Here is a 19,850-nt window from a genome sequence, read left to right on the forward strand (position 1 = left end):
AGTCTACCATGTATTATAGATTTTATTTAGCCTTGGCCTGAATGGGTCCCCCTGAAGAATGGGGCCCCCCTTCGGGGCCCCCCTCCCGCACACCTCAGGGGCTGCATTGGCTTGGGTTATGCCTCTGCCATCAGCTCACTGATGCCAGCAGGCCCCTGTCCCTCCGCATATGTTCCTCTTCAGAGCCTATGTGTCATAAAACAGCCGCTGCTCACCTGCTGCCATGTTATGCAGGGCGTGGGGGGCAGGGAGTAGGGGCGGGGGTCGAGTCGTGCATCTGTCGCACTGCCAAACCAGCTCTCCGACAGATGCAGGTCCTGAAATGCACACCAGCAAACTGCTCCTCAAAGAAGTGTGACTGCGCTCTTGAGAATTCGCTTAACACTAGTGAGAAACGGTAGCACTGCAGCAGGCCGCACTTCTATTGTTCTGCCTCTGAGAAGGAAGGTTGCACTGCTGCTGCCTGTGCTGCACCCAGGGCCGGACTGGGAACCACAACCGGCCCAGGCAAAGTGCTCTGCCGACCCCTCCTCCCCACTGGGGGGTGGGGGGTCGGGGGGGGAGGTTGGAGGTGCCGCCGAGCTCTTTGCCGGAGCCGGTTTTCGTCCGATTTTGTTACAGCGTCCGATATTGCAGGCGCACCGGGGATTGCCTGATGCCCGCTATAGCCAGTCCGGGCCTGGCTGTACCTATCCTGCTTACATGAGGGGAGCGTGCAGTTACGCTGCATGTGCTGCAACTCTCCTATCGCTGTAAAGGAAGGTTTAATTACTATTGCATGAGCTGCACCTGTTCTGTGCATGTGGGGGCGGGGGTTTGTCTGCATTTCTGCTGCCCGTGCTGATCTTCTTTTGTTCAGCAAAAAAATCAGAAACTTTCTCCTGAATTATAACATTATTGTTACTGGAGTACACCTGACAGAAGAGAGGCGTTCTTCTCAAGGATAATCAGTTAGAACCTTAATTCCCTTTTTAGTGCTCCTCTGCCCTCTCAAATGTGTACACTATAACTCATTTTTGTAGGTGATTGTGAGTGCATGCACCTGCTCATAGTAGATAACTTGGATGGAGATAGCAGTTGTGGCCGGTATGTCCATGTCCACCCCAATTGCAGGCCATTATAAGCTTAGAGGTCGACAATTAGTGGAAATGTGTGGTACCTGGAGTTACAAGATCTAATGCCCCATACTTTCCAGAATTCTGGTCCTACTTTCCTCACATATCTGTATCCTCATTCCAATATGAGGAACATGTGCACAGAAACTTACTGTTTTTTACCTGGTTTGTGCCCACACCTGGGGTAACTTATAAGCATGTTGAACTGTATCACCGCTGGACTCTGCTCCAATCGAACTGTAATAAGGTCATCTCAGTTGGGAACCACACTGAGGGACATGGTAATAACATATCCCTCATGTTATTCCCCATTCCCAGCCTCATATTTGTGATGCACTAAAGTATATAAAAAAAAGTGATGGATGGAATGCTTGAATTAATCTCAGCCACTGGTAATTATTTGGGACGGCATCCCAAACGATTGTTATTTTGCATACCATGTCACCTCTGTTTGGATCCAGCTATATGCAAATCAGTCTTGACCCTGCGCCAATCGGAACTGTCCAGCCAATATTTGTGATGGCCAGTAAATGGAATGGTAATACCACCTAGTAATAGTAATACTGAACTGGGTCAACCTGTCACTGAGATCCTTAGCAGGATGGTGTTTTAAATGGAAAACAAATTTGTTATGTACTTTTGTGCACACCAACAACATATCTCGCTCACTGAACGAATGAATGAATGAATGAATTAAGCATTTATGTAGAGCATGCCTACTCAAAGAGTGTCCCGAGGCTTTCTCACTCACTCACAGAAACACGCTCAAACACATGGAGTAGAGAAAAGACTTTGTATACAGAGGCAATAATTAAACCAGAATTTCTCAAGGGTAGGTTGGCTGCAAATATATTTTGTGGTGAAGAGGGCTGAATGAGCAAGAAAATAGAACTGTGTCCACGGAAAATGAGGAGATTTATCCAAGGTTGATGGGCATGGCTGGTCTTTGGCTATGGGGACTGGTCTCTGTTGATCTGTTTTGGGGGACAAGGTGTACTTCAGTAGTTAGGTTATTGCCCTTCAGGTGATGAGACCCGAGGTCTCATCTTGGCTTCCCAATTCGACTAGTGTGATCCTGAGGAAATTCACCTGGTCTTAGTTACTTCATTGCAAAGATTGCAAAGACTTTTAGACATTCAGGCGACCCTTATGAACTGTATCAAATTTGCAGGTTCACCTTTCCATTCTTTGGCAGGATCTCTTGTCCTTTAAAGAGTTGCAACAGGTGGTTTAGGAATCTGTCTCCAAGCATACTCGGGCAGTTAATACCACCCAAGAGGCAGAGGGAAGAGAGATCGGTTAAATCAGATGCTAAGGTGGGGCTAAAGGGAAGGGCGAGGACTGAGAAGGCCTTTTCACCTCCTAAGACTAGCCATTTTTACTATTGAAGGCTTGTTCCCTGCCTTCCCACCCTCTTTTAGACTATCTTTTGAGGCTCGAATGTTAATTGTGCTTCGAAGGAATGTGGGGATATCAAGCTGTTGTTATGGTAGTAGATTGGGGGTGAGGGAGTTACAGTTGATGTGCAGCACTAGTGCATTACCTTGAGGCAGACACTTGTATGAGACAGGTATGCAAAATTAAATTAGTTCAATGTTGCTTGTGATCAAGTGTGCTGATTTACTATTAAATTTTAGTATGGGCACATTTTTAAGAAGTATAGGTTTGAATCGAAAGCTGGCTTTGTTACTGGCCAGATGAACCAGCTTAATGGGACATGGGAGTGGGTGGGGAAGTAGATTGATAATGACGATCTTTGAGGGAAAGAAATGGGAAAAGCCAAAGGCTGGTTAAAGGAGTGAGGACAGTGGACCATTGGTAGTCGTAGTTGGTGCTTGGAAAGTTAAAGGGAGCAGGATGTTGAATTATTGATTTAGGGGCAAAAGGTTAAGGAGAGGATTAAAGGTTGGGGTTTGTTAACTATGTTTTATGTGTTTGAAAGGTTTTTTTAGGCTGTAAGCCATTGGCCAAGTTCTTTATAATTTGTGATGCTCAACTGTCTCATTAATTACAACAAGGGGTGGTGAGGGACAGAGTCTCTGAATTAAGCAGAATACTCTCACCCAGTCAAGAGATCAGGGCTAGATCCAACACCGTTTTTTAGCTCATTGCACCATCCCAGTTTCAGAACCTGGCTGTATGCAAATTAGTCTGTTCCTGTCCCAGTGCATGATGGGAACAGGGCAAACCAAACTACAAAAGCCTATTCTTACACTGGGAAGGAAACAAGCTTCCGGGGACCGGTTTCTGGCATTACAGCCGTCTTCGGCCCGGCTTGCTTGAATCCTGATGGTGCAATGAGCAAGGGACTCATGTCTGAGTATACCCTTCCACGCTTAGGGTGGACAAAATTATTTACAACAAGGGGTGGTGAGGGACAGAGTCTCTGAATTAAGCAGAATACTCTCACCCAGTCAAGAGATCAGGGCTAGATCCAACACCGTTTTTTAGCTCATTGCACCATCCCAGTTTCAGAACCTGGCTGTATGCAAATTAGTCTGTTCCTGTCCCAGTGCATGATGGGAACAGGGCAAACCAAACTACAAAAGCCAATTCTTACACTGGGAAGGAAACAAGCTTCCGGGGACCGGTTTCTGGCATTACAGCCGTCTTCGGCCCGGCTTGCTTGAATCCTGATGGTGCAATGAGCAAGGGACTCATGTCTGAGTATACCCTTCCACGCTTAGGGTGGACAAAATTATTTACAACAAGGGGTGGTGAGGGACAGAGTCTCTGAATTAAGCAGAATACTCTCACCCAGTCAAGAGATCAGGGCTAGATCCAACACCGTTTTTTAGCTCATTGCACCATCCCAGTTTCAGAACCTGGCTGTATGCAAATTAGTCTGTTCCTGTCCCAGTGCATGATGGGAACAGGGCAAACCAAACTACAAAAGCCAATTCTTACACTGGGAAGGAAACAAGCTTCCGGGGACCGGTTTCTGGCATTACAGCCGTCTTCGGCCCGGCTTGCTTGAATCCTGATGGTGCAATGAGCAAGGGACTCATGTCTGAGTATACCCTTCCACGCTTAGGGTGGACAAAATTATTTACAACAAGGGGTGGTGAGGGACAGAGTCTCTGAATTAAGCAGAATACTCTCACCCAGTCAAGAGATCAGAGCTAGATCCAACACCGTTTTTTAGCTCATTGCACCATCCCAGTTTCAGAACCTGGCTGTATGCAAATTAGTCTGTTCCTGTCCCAGTGCATGATGGGAACAGGGCAAACCAAACTACAAAAGCCAATTCTTACACTGGGAAGGAAACAAGCTTCCGGGGACCGGTTTCTGGCATTACAGCCGTCTTCGGCCCGGCTTGCTTGAATCCTGATGGTGCAATGAGCAAGGGACTCATGTCTGAGTATACCCTTCCACGCTTAGGGTGGACAAAATTATTTACAACAAGGGGTGGTGAGGGACAGAGTCTCTGAATTAAGCAGAATACTCTCACCCAGTCAAGAGATCAGGGCTAGATCCAACACCGTTTTTTAGCTCATTGCACCATCCCAGTTTCAGAACCTGGCTGTATGCAAATTAGTCTGTTCCTGTCCCAGTGCATGATGGGAACAGGGCAAACCAAACTACTTGTTGTAAATAATTTTGTCCACCCTTAGCGTGGAAGGGTATACTCAGATGTGAGTCCCTTGCTCATTGCACCATCAGGATTCAAGCAAGCCGGGCCGAAGACGCCTGAAATGGCAGAAACCGGTCCCCGGAAGCTTGTTTCCTTCCCAGTGTAAGAATTGGCTTTTGTAGTCTGGTCTGCCCTGTTCCCATGATGCACTGGGCCAGGGACAGACTAATTTGCATACAGCCAGGTTCTGAAACTGGGATGGTGCAATGAGCTAAAAAACGGTGTTGGATCTAGCCCTGATCTCTTGACTGGGTGAGAGTACTCTGCTTAATTCAGAGACTCTGTCCATCACCACCCCTTGTTGTAAATAATTTTGTCCACCCTTAGCGTGGAAGGGTATACTCAGATGTGAGTCCCTTGCTCATTGCACCATCAGGATTCAAGCAAGCCGGGCCGAAGACGCCTGAAATGGCAGAAACCGGTCCCCGGAAGCTTGTTTCCTTCCCAGTGTAAGAATTGGCTTTTGTAGTCTGGTCTGCCCTGTTCCCATGATGCACTGGGCCAGGGACAGACTAATTTGCATACAGCCAGGTTCTGAAACTGGGATGGTGCAATGAGCTAAAAAACGGTGTTGGATCTAGCCCTGATCTCTTGACTGGGTGAGAGTACTCTGCTTAATTCAGAGACTCTGTCCATCACCACCCCTTGTTGTAAATAATTTTGTCCACCCTTAGCGTGGAAGGGTATACTCAGATGTGAGTCCCTTGCTCATTGCACCATCAGGATTCAAGCAAGCCGGGCCGAAGACGCCTGAAATGGCAGAAACCGGTCCCCGTAAGCTTGTTTCCTTCCCAGTGTAAGAATTGGCTTTTGTAGTCTGGTCTGCCCTGTTCCCATGATGCACTGGGCCAGGGACAGACTAATTTGCATACAGCCAGGTTCTGAAACTGGGATGGTGCAATGAGCTAAAAAACGGTGTTGGATCTAGCCCTGATCTCTTGACTGGGTGAGAGTACTCTGCTTAATTCAGAGACTCTGTCCATCACCACCCCTTGCTGTAAATAATTTTGTCCACCCTTAGCGTGGAAGGGTATACTCAGATGTGAGTCCCTTGCTCATTGCACCATCAGGATTCAAGCAAGCCGGGCCGAAGACGCCTGAAATGGCAGAAACCGGTCCCCGGAAGCTTGTTTCCTTCCCAGTGTAAGAATTGGCTTTTGTAGTCTGGTCTGCCCTGTTCCCATGATGCACTGGGCCAGGGACAGACTAATTTGCATACAGCCAGGTTCTGAAACTGGGATGGTGCAATGAGCTAAAAAACGGTGTTGGATCTAGCCCTGATCTCTTGACTGGGTGAGAGTACTCTGCTTAATTCAGAGACTCTGTCCATCACCACCCCTTGTTGTAAACAACTGTCTCATTAAAGCAGCCTTTACCACATTACTGGCACATCTGTCGTGCTTGAGCCATCTTGCCGACCAGACTTTGCCGAACTTGTGCGTATGAGACCTCATTGAAGTGGAGATGTTCTGGTAACAGCGACCTCTCCTGGTCAGCCTCAGCACAGCAGCACCCTCTGTCCAGGAGGGAGTCAGCAGCAGCCTGCCGTCTTGACCAAAAGAAAGAAGGCAATGGCAGCAAGATATATATGTATATTTTTTCTCACTTCCAACTGCAACTCTGGTATTCTATTTATTTATTTATTTATTTATAAAGTTTTATATAGCGCAACCAAGATCCCGAAGGATATCAGAGCACTTTACAATGTCTCGATTACTATAGTAATGGTGACAGTTACATGCCTTATTTCTCTAAACTGGCCTTTTGGCACCCAATGGTCTATGCTCTAGTATTTATATCTTTTTACCGAATATTTTTGATATTATTAATGGCAGCCGGCATGGCTCATGGGTAGGGGTATGGGAGCGGGGGGTCGCGCAGGGAGGGGGGTCGCGAGAATGATCGTGTGGGGGGGTTAATAAAATGTTAAAAGTTTGTTTAAACTGACCTTGAGACCTGGTCCTGAGTCTTCTCGGCTCCTGCTCTCCTGCCTCCAACAGGAACAGGAAGCATGCTGCCAGGCTCCCTCCCCTAAGCCAATCCCAATGCTGCAAACAGCGTTTTGATTGGTCGGGACGGCGCCCAGCCAGCGCTTACGGGGTGGGCATGTTCTTCATGGAGAAGGGCAGAGTGCGCATTACTGGTTTGGGGGGCCGAGAGGGCCGACCAAACAGTATTTCTGCACTCGTCAGTGGGCAAATCACTCCTCCCCTACGCTGCTCGGAGAGCAGATCCGCCATACCCACTCGCAAGCAAACATAATATGGAAATAACTAAAAGTGTGTTATTACCATTTTATGTTTCTGCTACTCGCACTGCGAGAAAGCAGTGGGGCGACGCACCTCCTCCATAGCGGAGGAGCCGCCTCTGTTTAATGTATGTGGCACTTTGCGCTAGTTGGGCCTTTGATATACATATATGTGTATGATATACATCATATTCTTGTTCTTTATACTTTCTAAAAATGTAATAAAATGTTTGGAACAAACAAAATTGAAAATGAGTGGCCAGGAAATGTCACTCTTAGACCTTAGACCAAAGCTGCCTTGATCCACATAGATATGTAATCTGCTGCCTTCTGCCTCCAGTGACACCCACAAACTCTTCCCCTTAATACCTCACATTTGCATTCCTTTTTTGTCAGGCGTTTGGCAGCGGCGGGATGAGACTTGGAATTTCCACCAGCGACACGATGAAGAGCTGATTAGAGAGGAGAAGCGGAAAGAAGTCGAGGGGGAGGTGAGAGTGCAGGTGAGTGCTCAGAGACAGACCATGGCCTCACTGAATGGAGTAAGAGGTGAGAGTGCAGGTGAGTGCTCAGAGACAGACCATGGCCTCACTGAATGGAGTAAGAGGTGAGAGTGCAGGTGAGTGCTCAGAGACAGACCATGGCCTCACTGAATGGAGTAAGAGGTCAGAGTGCAGGTGTGTGGTCAAGGACCCCACATCACCTTCGGATGGATGAAGTGATGAGAGTGCAGATGTGCTCAGAAGCGCCATGGGTCCTCCGGGCAAGAAGGAAGAGTTCAGAGATGTGAGTGCAGGTGAAATGAGACGGTCAGAGTGCAGGTGAGCACTTAGCAATGGGAAGGAGCTTCCATGAATAGAGAAGTAGTTCAAATGCATGTCAGTTCTCAGAGATGCTACTATGCTCCAAGAAGAGGTCGGAGGGCAGATGAGCAGGGAGACCCCGAGGTGGTCTCCAGGAAGAGGAAGGGGTTAGTGTGCCAATATATGCCCAAAGGAGATAAATGAGGGCTCGAAAACTACAAAAAGTGAAGGAAGAGAAGTTCCCATATCCTCTGCACTTTACTGCTGCTACCATGTGGGCTCTAGGGTGGATGAATAGGTCAGTGATTAAAGTGTAAGTGACAAGGAGAGTGGAAAAAGTGCCTCCAAGAGTGTAGAGGGAAGAGTGCCCATAGAGGACAAATGAACTCGCAGACAGCGAGCAAAGCCTGTAGGAAACGGGCATGCAGGTGGGTGCTCGGATTGCTCATGAGCAAATCCAATAGTTGTTCGATACGTTACGTATTTTTGTAGTGCAGACTTCAAAAAATTCTTGACCTTTTAGCACTTTACATTTTTTCCTCTGGCACTTTAAGCTCTCATTTCAGGGCCCAAGGCTCAGAATTCTGCTCTTTTCACTCACTCTCCTCTCTGCCTTGCACGTTGTCTCTTTCCCTGTATTTCCCTCTTTCTGACCTCACTCTGTTTTGTCTTCACTATCAACCTCCCGCCGTGTCTATTCCTTTCTCTCTTACTGACCGTGTCTCGTTCTCTCTTACCCACTTCTTTCCTTCTTTATCTTTTGCACCTCTTGATACGATCTAGATGTTTCTCTCCCTGTTTTCCCCTCTGGTGCAGTGCGTGTCATTCTCCCTCCTTCCACTAGAGATGGTGAGTTTGGAAACCTTTCTGCTTCAGGCTATTTTTTAGGTACTCTTGCTTCAGCGGTGTTTTGTTGACAGGCCAATATGTCACAGCTAAATTCCAAAACCAGTGCATTTGCTGACAAGGTAGGCATTGTTAGGTAAGTGTAAAGCAGTTGTTTGTGATGTGTGAGTTGTGTTTACCTCTTTCACAGGTAGATGAGCTGATGCGACAAGAACTAAAGAACCTGAAGCTGGCCGTGGATCGAGAGAAAGGAAAGAAGAAGAAAGGGAAGAAAGGTGGAAAGAAGGTGAGAGGGCAGACATGGGTACATGAAGGAGTGAAGCCTCATAGGCTCCTCAGGGTGTCTGATCAGTCACTGCACCGCAGAGCAACACAAGCACCTAGGTTAAAAAAACACACAAACCTCCATGTAATTACTGGATCCACAGAGCACCTCAATAATGCAGATTATAACATGGTCATATGGAGTCAGTAGACCCCAGAAGAGTGCAATTACATGAAAACGTACAAAGCGGCATCGTCTTTTGATTTACAGGAACACAAGGGTTTTCTGTATACTCTTGAACCCCAAGAATCACCATAGACATAATGTGCAGTGTAGAATGTTGACCTCTGCTAATTCCCACAAGACCCTCTAAATACCTAAGAAACAAAGACACACATGGACCCTTAGTGGAGGCTTTTCACCATAAGCCCTAAAATAGACATAACAGGAACAGCCTCTGTCCTACCCCACACGCCATATACACATAGAACAGCTAGCATATGTGAGACTGCACTTTCTTTTGATCCCATATATGTAAAGAACATAACAGGTAGCTGGACCACGGCAATGCGAGTTAGCCTTAGGGGCCCATTGCTACTAGTATGCAATGGGGTTCAGCATTTTGTTATGTTGTCACTTATAAGTTGTTGTTTGGCTCCATGGTAACAGTGGCTATGGATCTTTGCTCAGTCGATATAAGTGATTAGTTGGATCCGGGCAGAGATGACCATTTCTTGCTCCATGGCGTACAACCATTTTCATGTTATTTGTCATGTATTGTAATTTGTATTAGAACATTGGAATGTTGGAAGCTCCATTGCAAACAATATTTATGATTATACACTTTATTCATTTGATAACACTACTTAATTTTCTAAACAGCTATGATCCCACAGGTGTCACAATCCCCCATGGTTAACAACTACTGGATAGACTCACTCATTTATAGAATGACATGCATATTGCAACATACATGAGGTGGAGTGACAAAAGTTTAATCACAGAGTTCTGTCTGGATCTTACAACTGTGGCAGTAGGCATCACATCAAAGATAAGTAATAAGCTTAGGCAAAGCCAATAGGTATTGCTGATGCAAGACCTTTTGGCTCTGTCAATGTTTTTTAGACATGTTGCACAGCAGCACGAGATTCTGTACAACATTGCTTGAGGTCAAGACAAAAAAAGCACTATGACGTGGCCAGCGTTGACCACATCATAGCATTTTTTAAGCCATGTTTCACAACAGCCTGCACTGCTATGCAATATGTTATAAAAAAGCAGGGGTTTAGGCAACACGTGGGAGGCGTGGGAGAGGAGGGTGGATGCAGCAACAACAGGAGAGGGGAAAATCAACAAAAGGGAGGTGTGGAGGAGGAGGAAGGGATCACCAGACAGGGGCAGCAATGCAGAGAAGGGATGTGTGGGAGGGGAAAGAAGAAATAGGACCTCAATCACAGCACGACTAGTGGATGGACACTAATTAAGTTTAGTCAATCTATGCTTGGTTCATGCTCTTCAGAAAGGAATGGAAGTAATGCTTGGCCTACACTGGCCAATTTGGAGGCACCAAAGATGCGTGACACTGAAGACAACAAATGGTAAGCAATGGCTGGCATCCAAGCTCTTTGTTGTAAACAACAGTGCCCCACAAGCGAGAGTGCATGCAGGTTCAACTTAAAAACTTTGGTCTACAAAATTTCCAAAGAGTGCCACCAATGAGGCTGGAACTGCATAACCAGTGAATGAGTCTCCTCCCTTAAAATGGGGCATTGTTGGTACCCCGCCAGACAGCAGCAAAAGCCAAGTGCTCCTCTGTGCACAATGGAGATAGCACTCTGGCAGTCTCTGAGGTCTGAGCAGAGCAGGGCGAAACAGACATGCAAGAATTCCAGAGGAATACAAATAAGGATGAGGGATTGCTCCAGCATACATCTTTGGGCTTTCCTCCTTACACATCCAATTAGGAATGCATCTGGAATTGGTTTACATTGTAAATGAAGTGACTTGTATCCAGTCCTCCCACTGAGTGCGCTGCCATTCCCAGAGTTCTGCTCTTTCTCGGAGTGCTGTTCTGGTCCAGGGATCGCTTGACTTTCTACAGACTTTGGTTTGGTTTATGACGGGACAGTTCGACATTTTTTTACAACTCATTGCATTCCCCATTCAGTCAAAATGAGAAAATTCCTGCAAGCCAAGAATCCACAATTTTAAGGAAAGCCCTGTCAGTAATACCCAGTCTTTGATTAGCTTCCCCCAGCCTTGCAAGAACAACATCTGTAAGTATATAATATTTGATGCCCCTATTTACCCACCAATAGAATCCTAGCTTTTCAATTCTCTTTCTTTTCATCAATTGTAGGGGTGTGTGAAAATGAGTGTCTCACAACATTGCGTATTATTTTTAAAAACTGCTTACTTCACAGTGTGCAAATCAGTTAGTCTTCAGAGCCCAGTGTGATACTGGGAAATGCTCCCTGATGCTCGCTCAGCCGCCATGGGATAGTGTTTCCCCAATATCACAATTACCACATAGCGGGTCACAGGAATCACCAGTGCATCTGTGGAGCTGTGCTGCTTCACCTCCTTCTACCTGGGGCTATGGACAGACCCGAGTGGTAGTGGGAAAAGCAGCCCCGCCGACAGTCAACGCAACCATGCTCTGCAGCCGTATGGGTAAAACATTAACCTACCAGGTATGGGTAGAACATCAACCTACCAGGTATGGGTAGAACATCCACCTACCAGGACTCTGCGGTCAAAGATTCACTTTGGGCACAGTCAGGTCAGGAGATGCCAGGAAACTTTGCACACCTCTCCAAAGGGTTAAGCTTACTGATTTTGCAATCAAAGCAATATTTTTGACCACCTCTAATCCTAGGCCGTTGCAGGATTGATCAGAATGCTTCGGGCAAGTTGGTGAAGACATGAGACAGACACAATTATTTCATCCTCGTGTTTTCTTCCATTGATCATTGTTTTCTTGTGAACTAATCCAATTTAACTGAAACAAGACTACAATCCTCAGAACACTGAAAACCCAGAGCTAGAAACTAGGTATTTGGAGACATGGAGAAATCCGGTTACACTATCATTAACTGTGTGCTATCACAATGACCATCCCGGGGGCATGAGATCTATGAGTGAATACTTCAGGTTTTGACGCGACCAAATGTTGCAACAGATCATAGAATTCTTCTATGGAATTCGAGAAGAGATGTTCAAGAAATGATCACCGTGCAGTTGATCATTCTTGTCTTCTCTGTCGCCTGGAGTGGACTGATTTTTAAGATCTGGACTTGGCCTAGTTTATTTTTAAATACGCAGTTTCATTACCACCTTATGAATCAGCACTAGTTTCTGTTCATACTGCCCTAGAGATCTGCACTGTTGCCACTGCTATTTAATTAATATATAAGACGCTTGCCAAACTAATGTATTATTTGGGGGCCAGATTTTACATATGTGCACCGGGCACACAGATCCTGGCTGAAATATACATTTACCAGCAGCACTGTGTGTACGGATTGGTTCTACCTTGCTATCATCAGGTGGTCGACGTCTGCCAATTTTTTACCTCCAAACCCACTATAACCAGGTCTTGCTGACAAAGCAAGATTCACCTGTTTAGTTGCCTATACTTGTGTCCAGTCCAATCAGTCTTTTCTCGTCTCCAATGAAATTGGTAAGAAATTGTGGCATAAAACTGGATGCAGATTTGTCTTTAAGTTTTCAGTTAGAGTAAGTATACAAACCCTGCTTCTTCCTCCTACAAATCTACACATGTTTATTTCTAACACATATGCATCACATCATCACAATAAATGCATTTAATCATTGTCGACTTAAGTATGTCAAAAGTTTGTGTTTAGAGTCAACTACAAAGCACATTTCCGAGGTACTTTCCGCTTTGCTTTTGCTGCTAGTGTAGTAAGGATCTTCTTTAAATCCCTGTGCATTTAATGAAAAAACTCTTATGACCCAGATCATGTCCTAAGAGATCAAGTGCTGATCATTGGTTTGTTCCCCTGTTGAAAGGCGAGCCAGATCAGAGAATCAGGACTTTCATGACCATGCCACCTAGAATGAGAACATGTTATTATTGTTCGTTTCTTTACCTCCAAGAAACCACGATAAAGAGCTGTCAGATACAAAATCTAACATAACATGACAAGATATCAACGGGTTGATGAATAAGAGACAGTGTTAAACCTCAATTTCACGGGGCAATTTATCCATGAGGAAAGGCACCTCCCCACACATCAAAAATATAAGTAGTTAAGTAAAGGCCCACTCAATAATTGGGTTCTAAATCAGCAGAATATATTTCAAAGATTCATCACAAATTCAAAAGGATTATGATACAGAATCATTGCCATGGAGACCCTCAGCAATGAGAGCATTAAAGAGTAGTGCAAAATCAGAAATATTCTGCTTGTCTGGTGCTGCAGAAATAACAAACAGTAAATGTGTGGGGGGAAGACATCCATTTTGACAAATATGGCATTTGTTAATGATGCACAATATGAATGCAAAAAAAAACCCTTAAAGACCAGGAAAACCAAAATCCATCATGTATCCATCATCACCTGATTAGTAAATTGAATATATCGAGGTATGCTAAATGCCAAAAATGACCTAGAATCTTACTATCACAAACGCAAGAGGTGACCTGCAATATGACTGTCTCAAGAGTATGCAGCAACCTGCATCCTGGTGGTCTTTATAGCAGAATGTGGTTTAGCATCTGCGTGTACCACTCTAGTACAGAGTCTAGCAGTCTGCCTCACGTGCAGGATATGATTTTGACTTGGCTCTGTTGAATTCGAGATGTGATATGGATCTTCAACCAGTGCTTGATTTGAGCCGGTGGTTTCTAGTGCTCAGCACCAGCACTTAACCATCAACACCAGCGCTTGAGCACCAGTATAGGACACATTCATTTTTGGTCACCAAGATTCGAACCTGGTTCCCCAGCTCCGAAGTCGGCAGCCCTGGCCTTTACGCCACATCCTCTCCCCACTTGTAGGGTTTCATGGTTCTGTTTTAGGTGGCACTAACATGAGAAATGGGCTGGTGGAAGCTGCCTCTTCAACGCTAGAAAGCAGGATGCGACCTGGAAGCTGACATGATTCAGTGCAGGTGGTGAGGCTAACTGACTTTTGTGTTTGTGAATGATAGACTTGACCCGGAAAGTCTCATAGAATTCCTGAAATCAGAATTTCTCATATGGTGACCTAGACTTAATACTTCAGCATCAATTAGCGCATCAGGTGGCCTAGCACACGATCAGAGAGCAGGGGCCCCAGACTCTCCCAGCCGGGGTGTGCTATAGTGCCTACTCCCTTTAGGGGAGCCTGACTACACAGTCCTGGGCCATGCCCTGGCTCTTCTTTGTGATCTCTCTCTGACCTTATGTAGACGGCCAATACACCCATGCCCCCTTTGGTTCAGTACAGCCATCCTTGTCCCCTTTTCAAGTACCCTCGACTGGCAAACAGTGAGGGAAGGGGTGCAAAATGTAGGTCACACCCTTGGCGGCAGAAATTGTGGCACGTACTCTGTAATCGTCCATAGGAAAGTCAGTTTCTTTTCTTCGGATGGGGAACGCGCACATGTCACGTGACAGCAGAGCACCGCTCATTGGATGTAGGGTGTGGGGTCGTGGCCAGTGTGTCTTCATATTGCAGACATTACTGTAACTCCTCTTCGGTAATACCTTGCTGCACTGAAACCACAAAAAGTGTTCATCTATGTAATGCGACTCTTGGGTCCGTGGTTGTGTTTTGTAGCTGATTCTGGAGAACAGTGGAAGCGTGCCAACAAGTTATGCTTTTATTTATATGTAGGTCTTTTTTCACCAAGCGGGTTACCGTTAGTGTCCGGTGTCTCTGGCTCAGCGTTTCCATGCACTTTCCTTGGGATCACTTTACAGTGTGACTGGTTTACCAAACCACAGCATAGTCAAATGCAGCCTGGTTTTCAAAATGACTAGCAAACATAAACGCCACTGAAATGCATATTGTGCATATTGGCCTCCAACATATATATTATGGGTATCCTGACAACGTGACTGGAGTTTAAAATGCAGTGGTTATGCAAGCAAGACAAGCACTCTCAGTGGCTTGTAAAGCCACTGACCAGGCCTTGCAGGAAGCTGCTGCTGCCCCTTCTTTTGGAGCGGAAGCTTCCTCAGAGGAGGATATGACACCAATCACTGGCCTCTCCTTTGCCTGTTTGACGACTGTATGAAAAGTACTTCTGTTCCGCCTTTGAGGCTGTGGATAAGCAGGGCCTTTCACCTTGACGACTAGTAATGCTTGTAATTCCGATGTTTTTAGACCTAGGTAGACAGATACATCTGCCCAGAACCATATCTGCCTCAACAACCTCTTACAGTGCCAGCACACTAGAGACACTTCATGCCGACTCCCCGTTTACACACTCCCATGTGAATTTCATGTCAATTTAATGGCAAACGTAAATCCATGAAGCAGAACAATCAAACAGTGAAATCCAAGTAGAGGAAACGGAAACGCCCCTTGGATCACCTAGAATACATGTGAGCAATGAAGATTTATAAAAATGTCATTAAGAGCTAAAAAAAAAAAGGCTAGAAAGGCTCTTTGGTGGAGAAGATTAGAAACTCAACTAATCAACCAACGCTTGTTCTCAATTTCTCTGGGTCACTGCTACTCCACAGTTATTCCTACTTTTGAGCTTCATAAGGCATTACATTCTTAGCGTATTAACAAAATCAATAAAATAGCACTAACCCAGACAGGACTGCTAAGCAGCCAGCCCAGACTAGTTGCCTCTAGAGCTGATGACTGCATGGGATCAAGCATTTCCTCACTCTGCTTACAAAGCATCACAGAAAGTAAGGCTATACTGAACACTCTTTAACTCACTGATACCATGGAGGATGCAGTCTCAGCATCGTTCCCAAGGGAGTTCACACCCCTCCTCCACACCTACGTCACATAATCCTTCACAGAATGAATCCTTACTCAGTAGCTCAAGGACAGCATAGTTTCGCATCTGCCAAAAAAATCACAGCCTCCACAATCTTGACTGCAACCCTTTTAAGCCTACTACTTATCTCCCTGTCCTTGCTAAGATCCTGGCGAAATTAGTGGTAACTGATCTATAATAACATCATTTTGATGACCATAACTGCCTGCCAGGACTTGCAATCAGATTCTAGACCAAGGCTTGGCACTGGCAGTGTTCTGATTGGCTTATGAGTGACACCGTGAATTTTGTAGCTAAGGATATAGGCTTTCCTTTTTTAGTGCTTGGCCTGTCAGTGGCCTCTGACACCGTGAAACACCAGTTTCTGTTGGACAGGTTAGCTAAGATGGCACATGCAAGCCCACCAATGAGCAAATTATTTCCCTCCTTTTTGAACTTTAGATCTCAAAGAGTAAGGAAAGGCACACTGATGTCATCCTCTGCATCCCCTGACTGCAGAGTTGCACAGGGTTCACCATTGTCACTGTGATAATCCCATCTTTACACGACACTATTATATGACCTCTTGAAAGGACCAAAGATGTAGTTCACAGGTGCAAACCAAGTCCTTTACAGTGTACATCCATTTTGCCAAATATCTTACCTCTACTTCACAAGTGTTGGAGCTCCATGGAAATGTATAACACTGGATTCATTACAGTCACTTGCAGCTCAACAGCTCCAACACAGAAGTCATTCTGTTTCACAGTAAAGACTGTGGCGCCTTCTATACCATGCAGCTCCCCATCTTAATGCAGAAAACCCTACTCTTGGAAATCAGAAAATAACTTAGCTGTTATTTCGTTCAAGATATGACATCGAAGACACACGTGAGAAAGACTGGGAGAAATAGTTTTCAGCAGATCTTTAAACTTCAAACTTTTCCTTCCAGTAAGGCCAGACTGGCTACTGGGCGTGTTGGTGGGCTGCCAAGCTGGGGGGCGGTTTCACAGCGGTGGGGGCTGATTTTGTTGATGGGGACTTGCATGTGCTTCTAAATAAGAAAGCAAAACAAATGTTTATATATGGTTTATATATATATGGATATATCGTTGAGGCATATATGTGGTTTAAGTATATATGGTTTTCCATTATTTACTTAGAAATGCCCGGTAGCCAGTCTGGCCTTCCAGATGTGCCCGACAAAGCTCCGTCTTTGGGCTAGTGTTAGGTCTAAATTAGACCCTTTCGGCACCCTTTGTACCAGTCTACCCATAGCTCAATTTGAAGAGTACAAAACACAGCTCCTAGACTCACTGCAAGGCTAAAGTGCATAGATTGGATTCCTCAGACAAGCAGAGCACTATTTTGGCAACTAATCAAAGAGCACATAAGGTCCAACGTGGTGTCAAAAAGGGTTAATGTATGACCCTAGATGCAAGATATAATCAAGAAGAGCCAGCATCCTTTTCAGTGGCAGTCCTCATCTTCTGGAGTTCCTTGCCCCATCAACTCAGAAGTTCATCCTCGCTTGATAGCTTTAAATCAGGTCTACGGTCACACTTCCTATAAGTTCTTTTTTTTGGCAAGATCAGCAGTCTAAAACTTTGTAAGAGGTAGCATGCCCCTTTTGCTATTATTATTAATTCATAAGCGCGCAATCGTCTGTTGCCCACGTGACTGAGCCGTACCTTGTTTTAGAAGAGGTCTGCATCCATGCTCCAGCCATTATGGAGGCATGGATTGGGGAGTAAGCTGCAGTAGTTATGAAATCCATGCTGCTTAACCGGTGCATCATCCAATTTGACAACTGAGAAAATGGGTCGGGCACGGGGTGTGCTCTAGAAGTACACAAAACCTTAGTTTTTATTTTTTTCTAATTGCCAGCCTGTCGCTCATTGGCAGCTTGTAAACTGGGCTTTCGTAACTGTAGTGTTGTGTGATTATGTGCAGTAAGACTTGTATAACAGAGCTCCATGTGTAGCATAGTCATTTACGTGCCTCAGAGTTGGGATGGATGCTACAGCCGGCAATGAGTAGGGGATACATGTCCAGAAGAAATGAAACTGCTCCAGCAAACTGCTCGTGTGTGCCACCTATGCCCCAAAAAGCAAACCACGGTTGGTGTATGTGGAGCCAAAGTGCCGCTTTAGCTCGTACAATGCCCTCGAAGGATGTGAAGACCCTACAAAGGAGCATCGTCAGAAGGCCCACCAGGAGCCTACTGGTAAGGATCAAAGAAGAGATACTACACTGTAGAGTAGCACAGAGCTATCATCAATACAAAGCAGAAGCGCTAAATACAGCAACAGCCAGGTGCGAGGAAGCGCTGGAGGTTGTAACAACCAAGTGCACAGAAATACTCAAGGCAGTGACAAATAGGTGCCCAGAAGCACCCAAGGTAGCAAAAGCAAGGTGCAAGAAAGCACTAGAGACGGCATGGCTGAGGAGCAAACCGCGATGGACGCTCACTGAAAGAGCTTCGCGCCGAGATCACCTACCCAGCATAAATTTCCGTCCCCAAATCCGAGGCTGCCCTGGACTTTGACATGCCAAGGTGAGCAGACCACAGAGAGGACAGCTATGGCTCATCCAACTCTCCTCCCCCTCCCAAAATTCCCACAAACCCGGGAATGCTGGTAAGCACCGGGGTTGAGAAAGGAAGAGGCTGCGCCGTGGGGTGGCGAGTTGGCCATGCGAGACACAGCGACCTAAACAGACGACCAATGCTGGTACGGGAGCAGCTGCCAACAAACGGCCCTGGGATAAAAGTGGGGGCTCCAGAGGTGAATGGGCCCCTGGGGAAGCAGCCAGAACAGAAAGGAATCTGCGGCCTGCAGCGGTGGGGCTGGAAGCTGGGCCCGGCCTGAAGTGCGAGAGCGGCAAGAGACCTACACAGGACTGAGCAGCCCACGAGGACAGCCATTGCCAACAGACGGGCTGCAAGTGGCCATCGGAGATGACTGGTAAGCCACCTGCTCATAGACAGCAGTAAGGTGACCGGGTGACTAGAGGGAAATAGCCCAGGGGATCCGCTCGAGCCGGAAGGCGATAGTGAGTGGGCCTGTGCCTGGATTCGGCAGCCCACCTCTGGCTCAAGGAGAAGGGCCTGGGAGGGGACGTGCCTCACTGATGGGCCCCGGCAGCATCTGGTCCCTTGGGGTCCAGCTTCAGTGGAGTATTAGTCAGTGGCAAGAGAAGTACGCAGGGGGACTTGGCCCACAAAACAGCGAGTGAAATCAGAGGGGCAGCGAGCGGCCATAGAGGGCGGCTGGGATCCAGCGTCCATCCAGGCAGCGGTGAAGCTGCCAGAGCAGCCGAAGAGAAAGCGCCCAGTGGGTCTGCCTGACCTCAACCGGGACAGTGATAATCAGAGGGTCTGTGGCTGGTTTCGGCAACCTGCCACTGACTCCAGGAGGAGGGCCTCAGAGAAACTACACTTCGGTGATAGGGAAGGAGAGCACTGCTTAACCAGACAGAGGTAAGAGGACTGTCCCTTTGAGGATGCGAACCAGTGGACGCCCTCCCCTGGATTCTCAACTACAACTGGCAGCAACAAGTGAGAAGAGAAGAAATAGTCAAGCAGTAGGGGCTGGGGCGGGCCTGTTATCAATTCAACACCGTGTCACAGAAACCCACGGGAGGGTGTACTCCCTCCAGAGTTCCTCTCGGCCCCTCACCAAGCAAGGGATTCTTGCCTCGCATGGTTTAGTGCTTCATCAATTCAACACCACCACAAACACTTAAGGCCTGAAGAGCTGGCTGGAGGAGGCAGGCCTCTGAAGATGGAGTGAACACACCGGCGATTTAGGTTTGGGTCAGCCTTGTGCCCTTGCTATCCGGTGCTGGGTGCTCAGCCTGGCCGCAGAGCCGCTGTTACCGAGGGAAGCTCAGGGGGCAATTCTTTGCCGCCTTGCCACTGGGGGAGCCAGTGATGGGGCCCAGAGGGATTAACGCCCAAAGGAACAGTGGACAAAACCACAGCTGA

The 19,850-nt window shown here is 46.6% G+C and overlaps 1 protein-coding gene across 1 annotated transcript in view; it reads left to right on the forward strand.

The window, feature by feature from the left end:
- Window positions 1–19,850, forward strand: part of DRC11 (dynein regulatory complex subunit 11) — a 951,413-nt gene that overhangs the window by 670,510 nt on the left and 261,053 nt on the right. Inside the window, exons 10-11 of the mRNA XM_078681371.1 lie at window positions 7,394–7,500; window positions 8,837–8,932. Of these exons, the coding sequence (XP_078537497.1) occupies window positions 7,394–7,500; window positions 8,837–8,932 (203 nt within the window). The remainder of the gene's footprint in view (window positions 1–7,393; window positions 7,501–8,836; window positions 8,933–19,850) is intronic.

The sequence above is a fragment of the Lissotriton helveticus genome, chromosome 3_1, assembly GCF_964261635.1.
Source record: "Lissotriton helveticus chromosome 3_1, aLisHel1.1, whole genome shotgun sequence".
Lineage (NCBI taxonomy): Eukaryota > Metazoa > Chordata > Amphibia > Caudata > Salamandridae > Lissotriton > Lissotriton helveticus.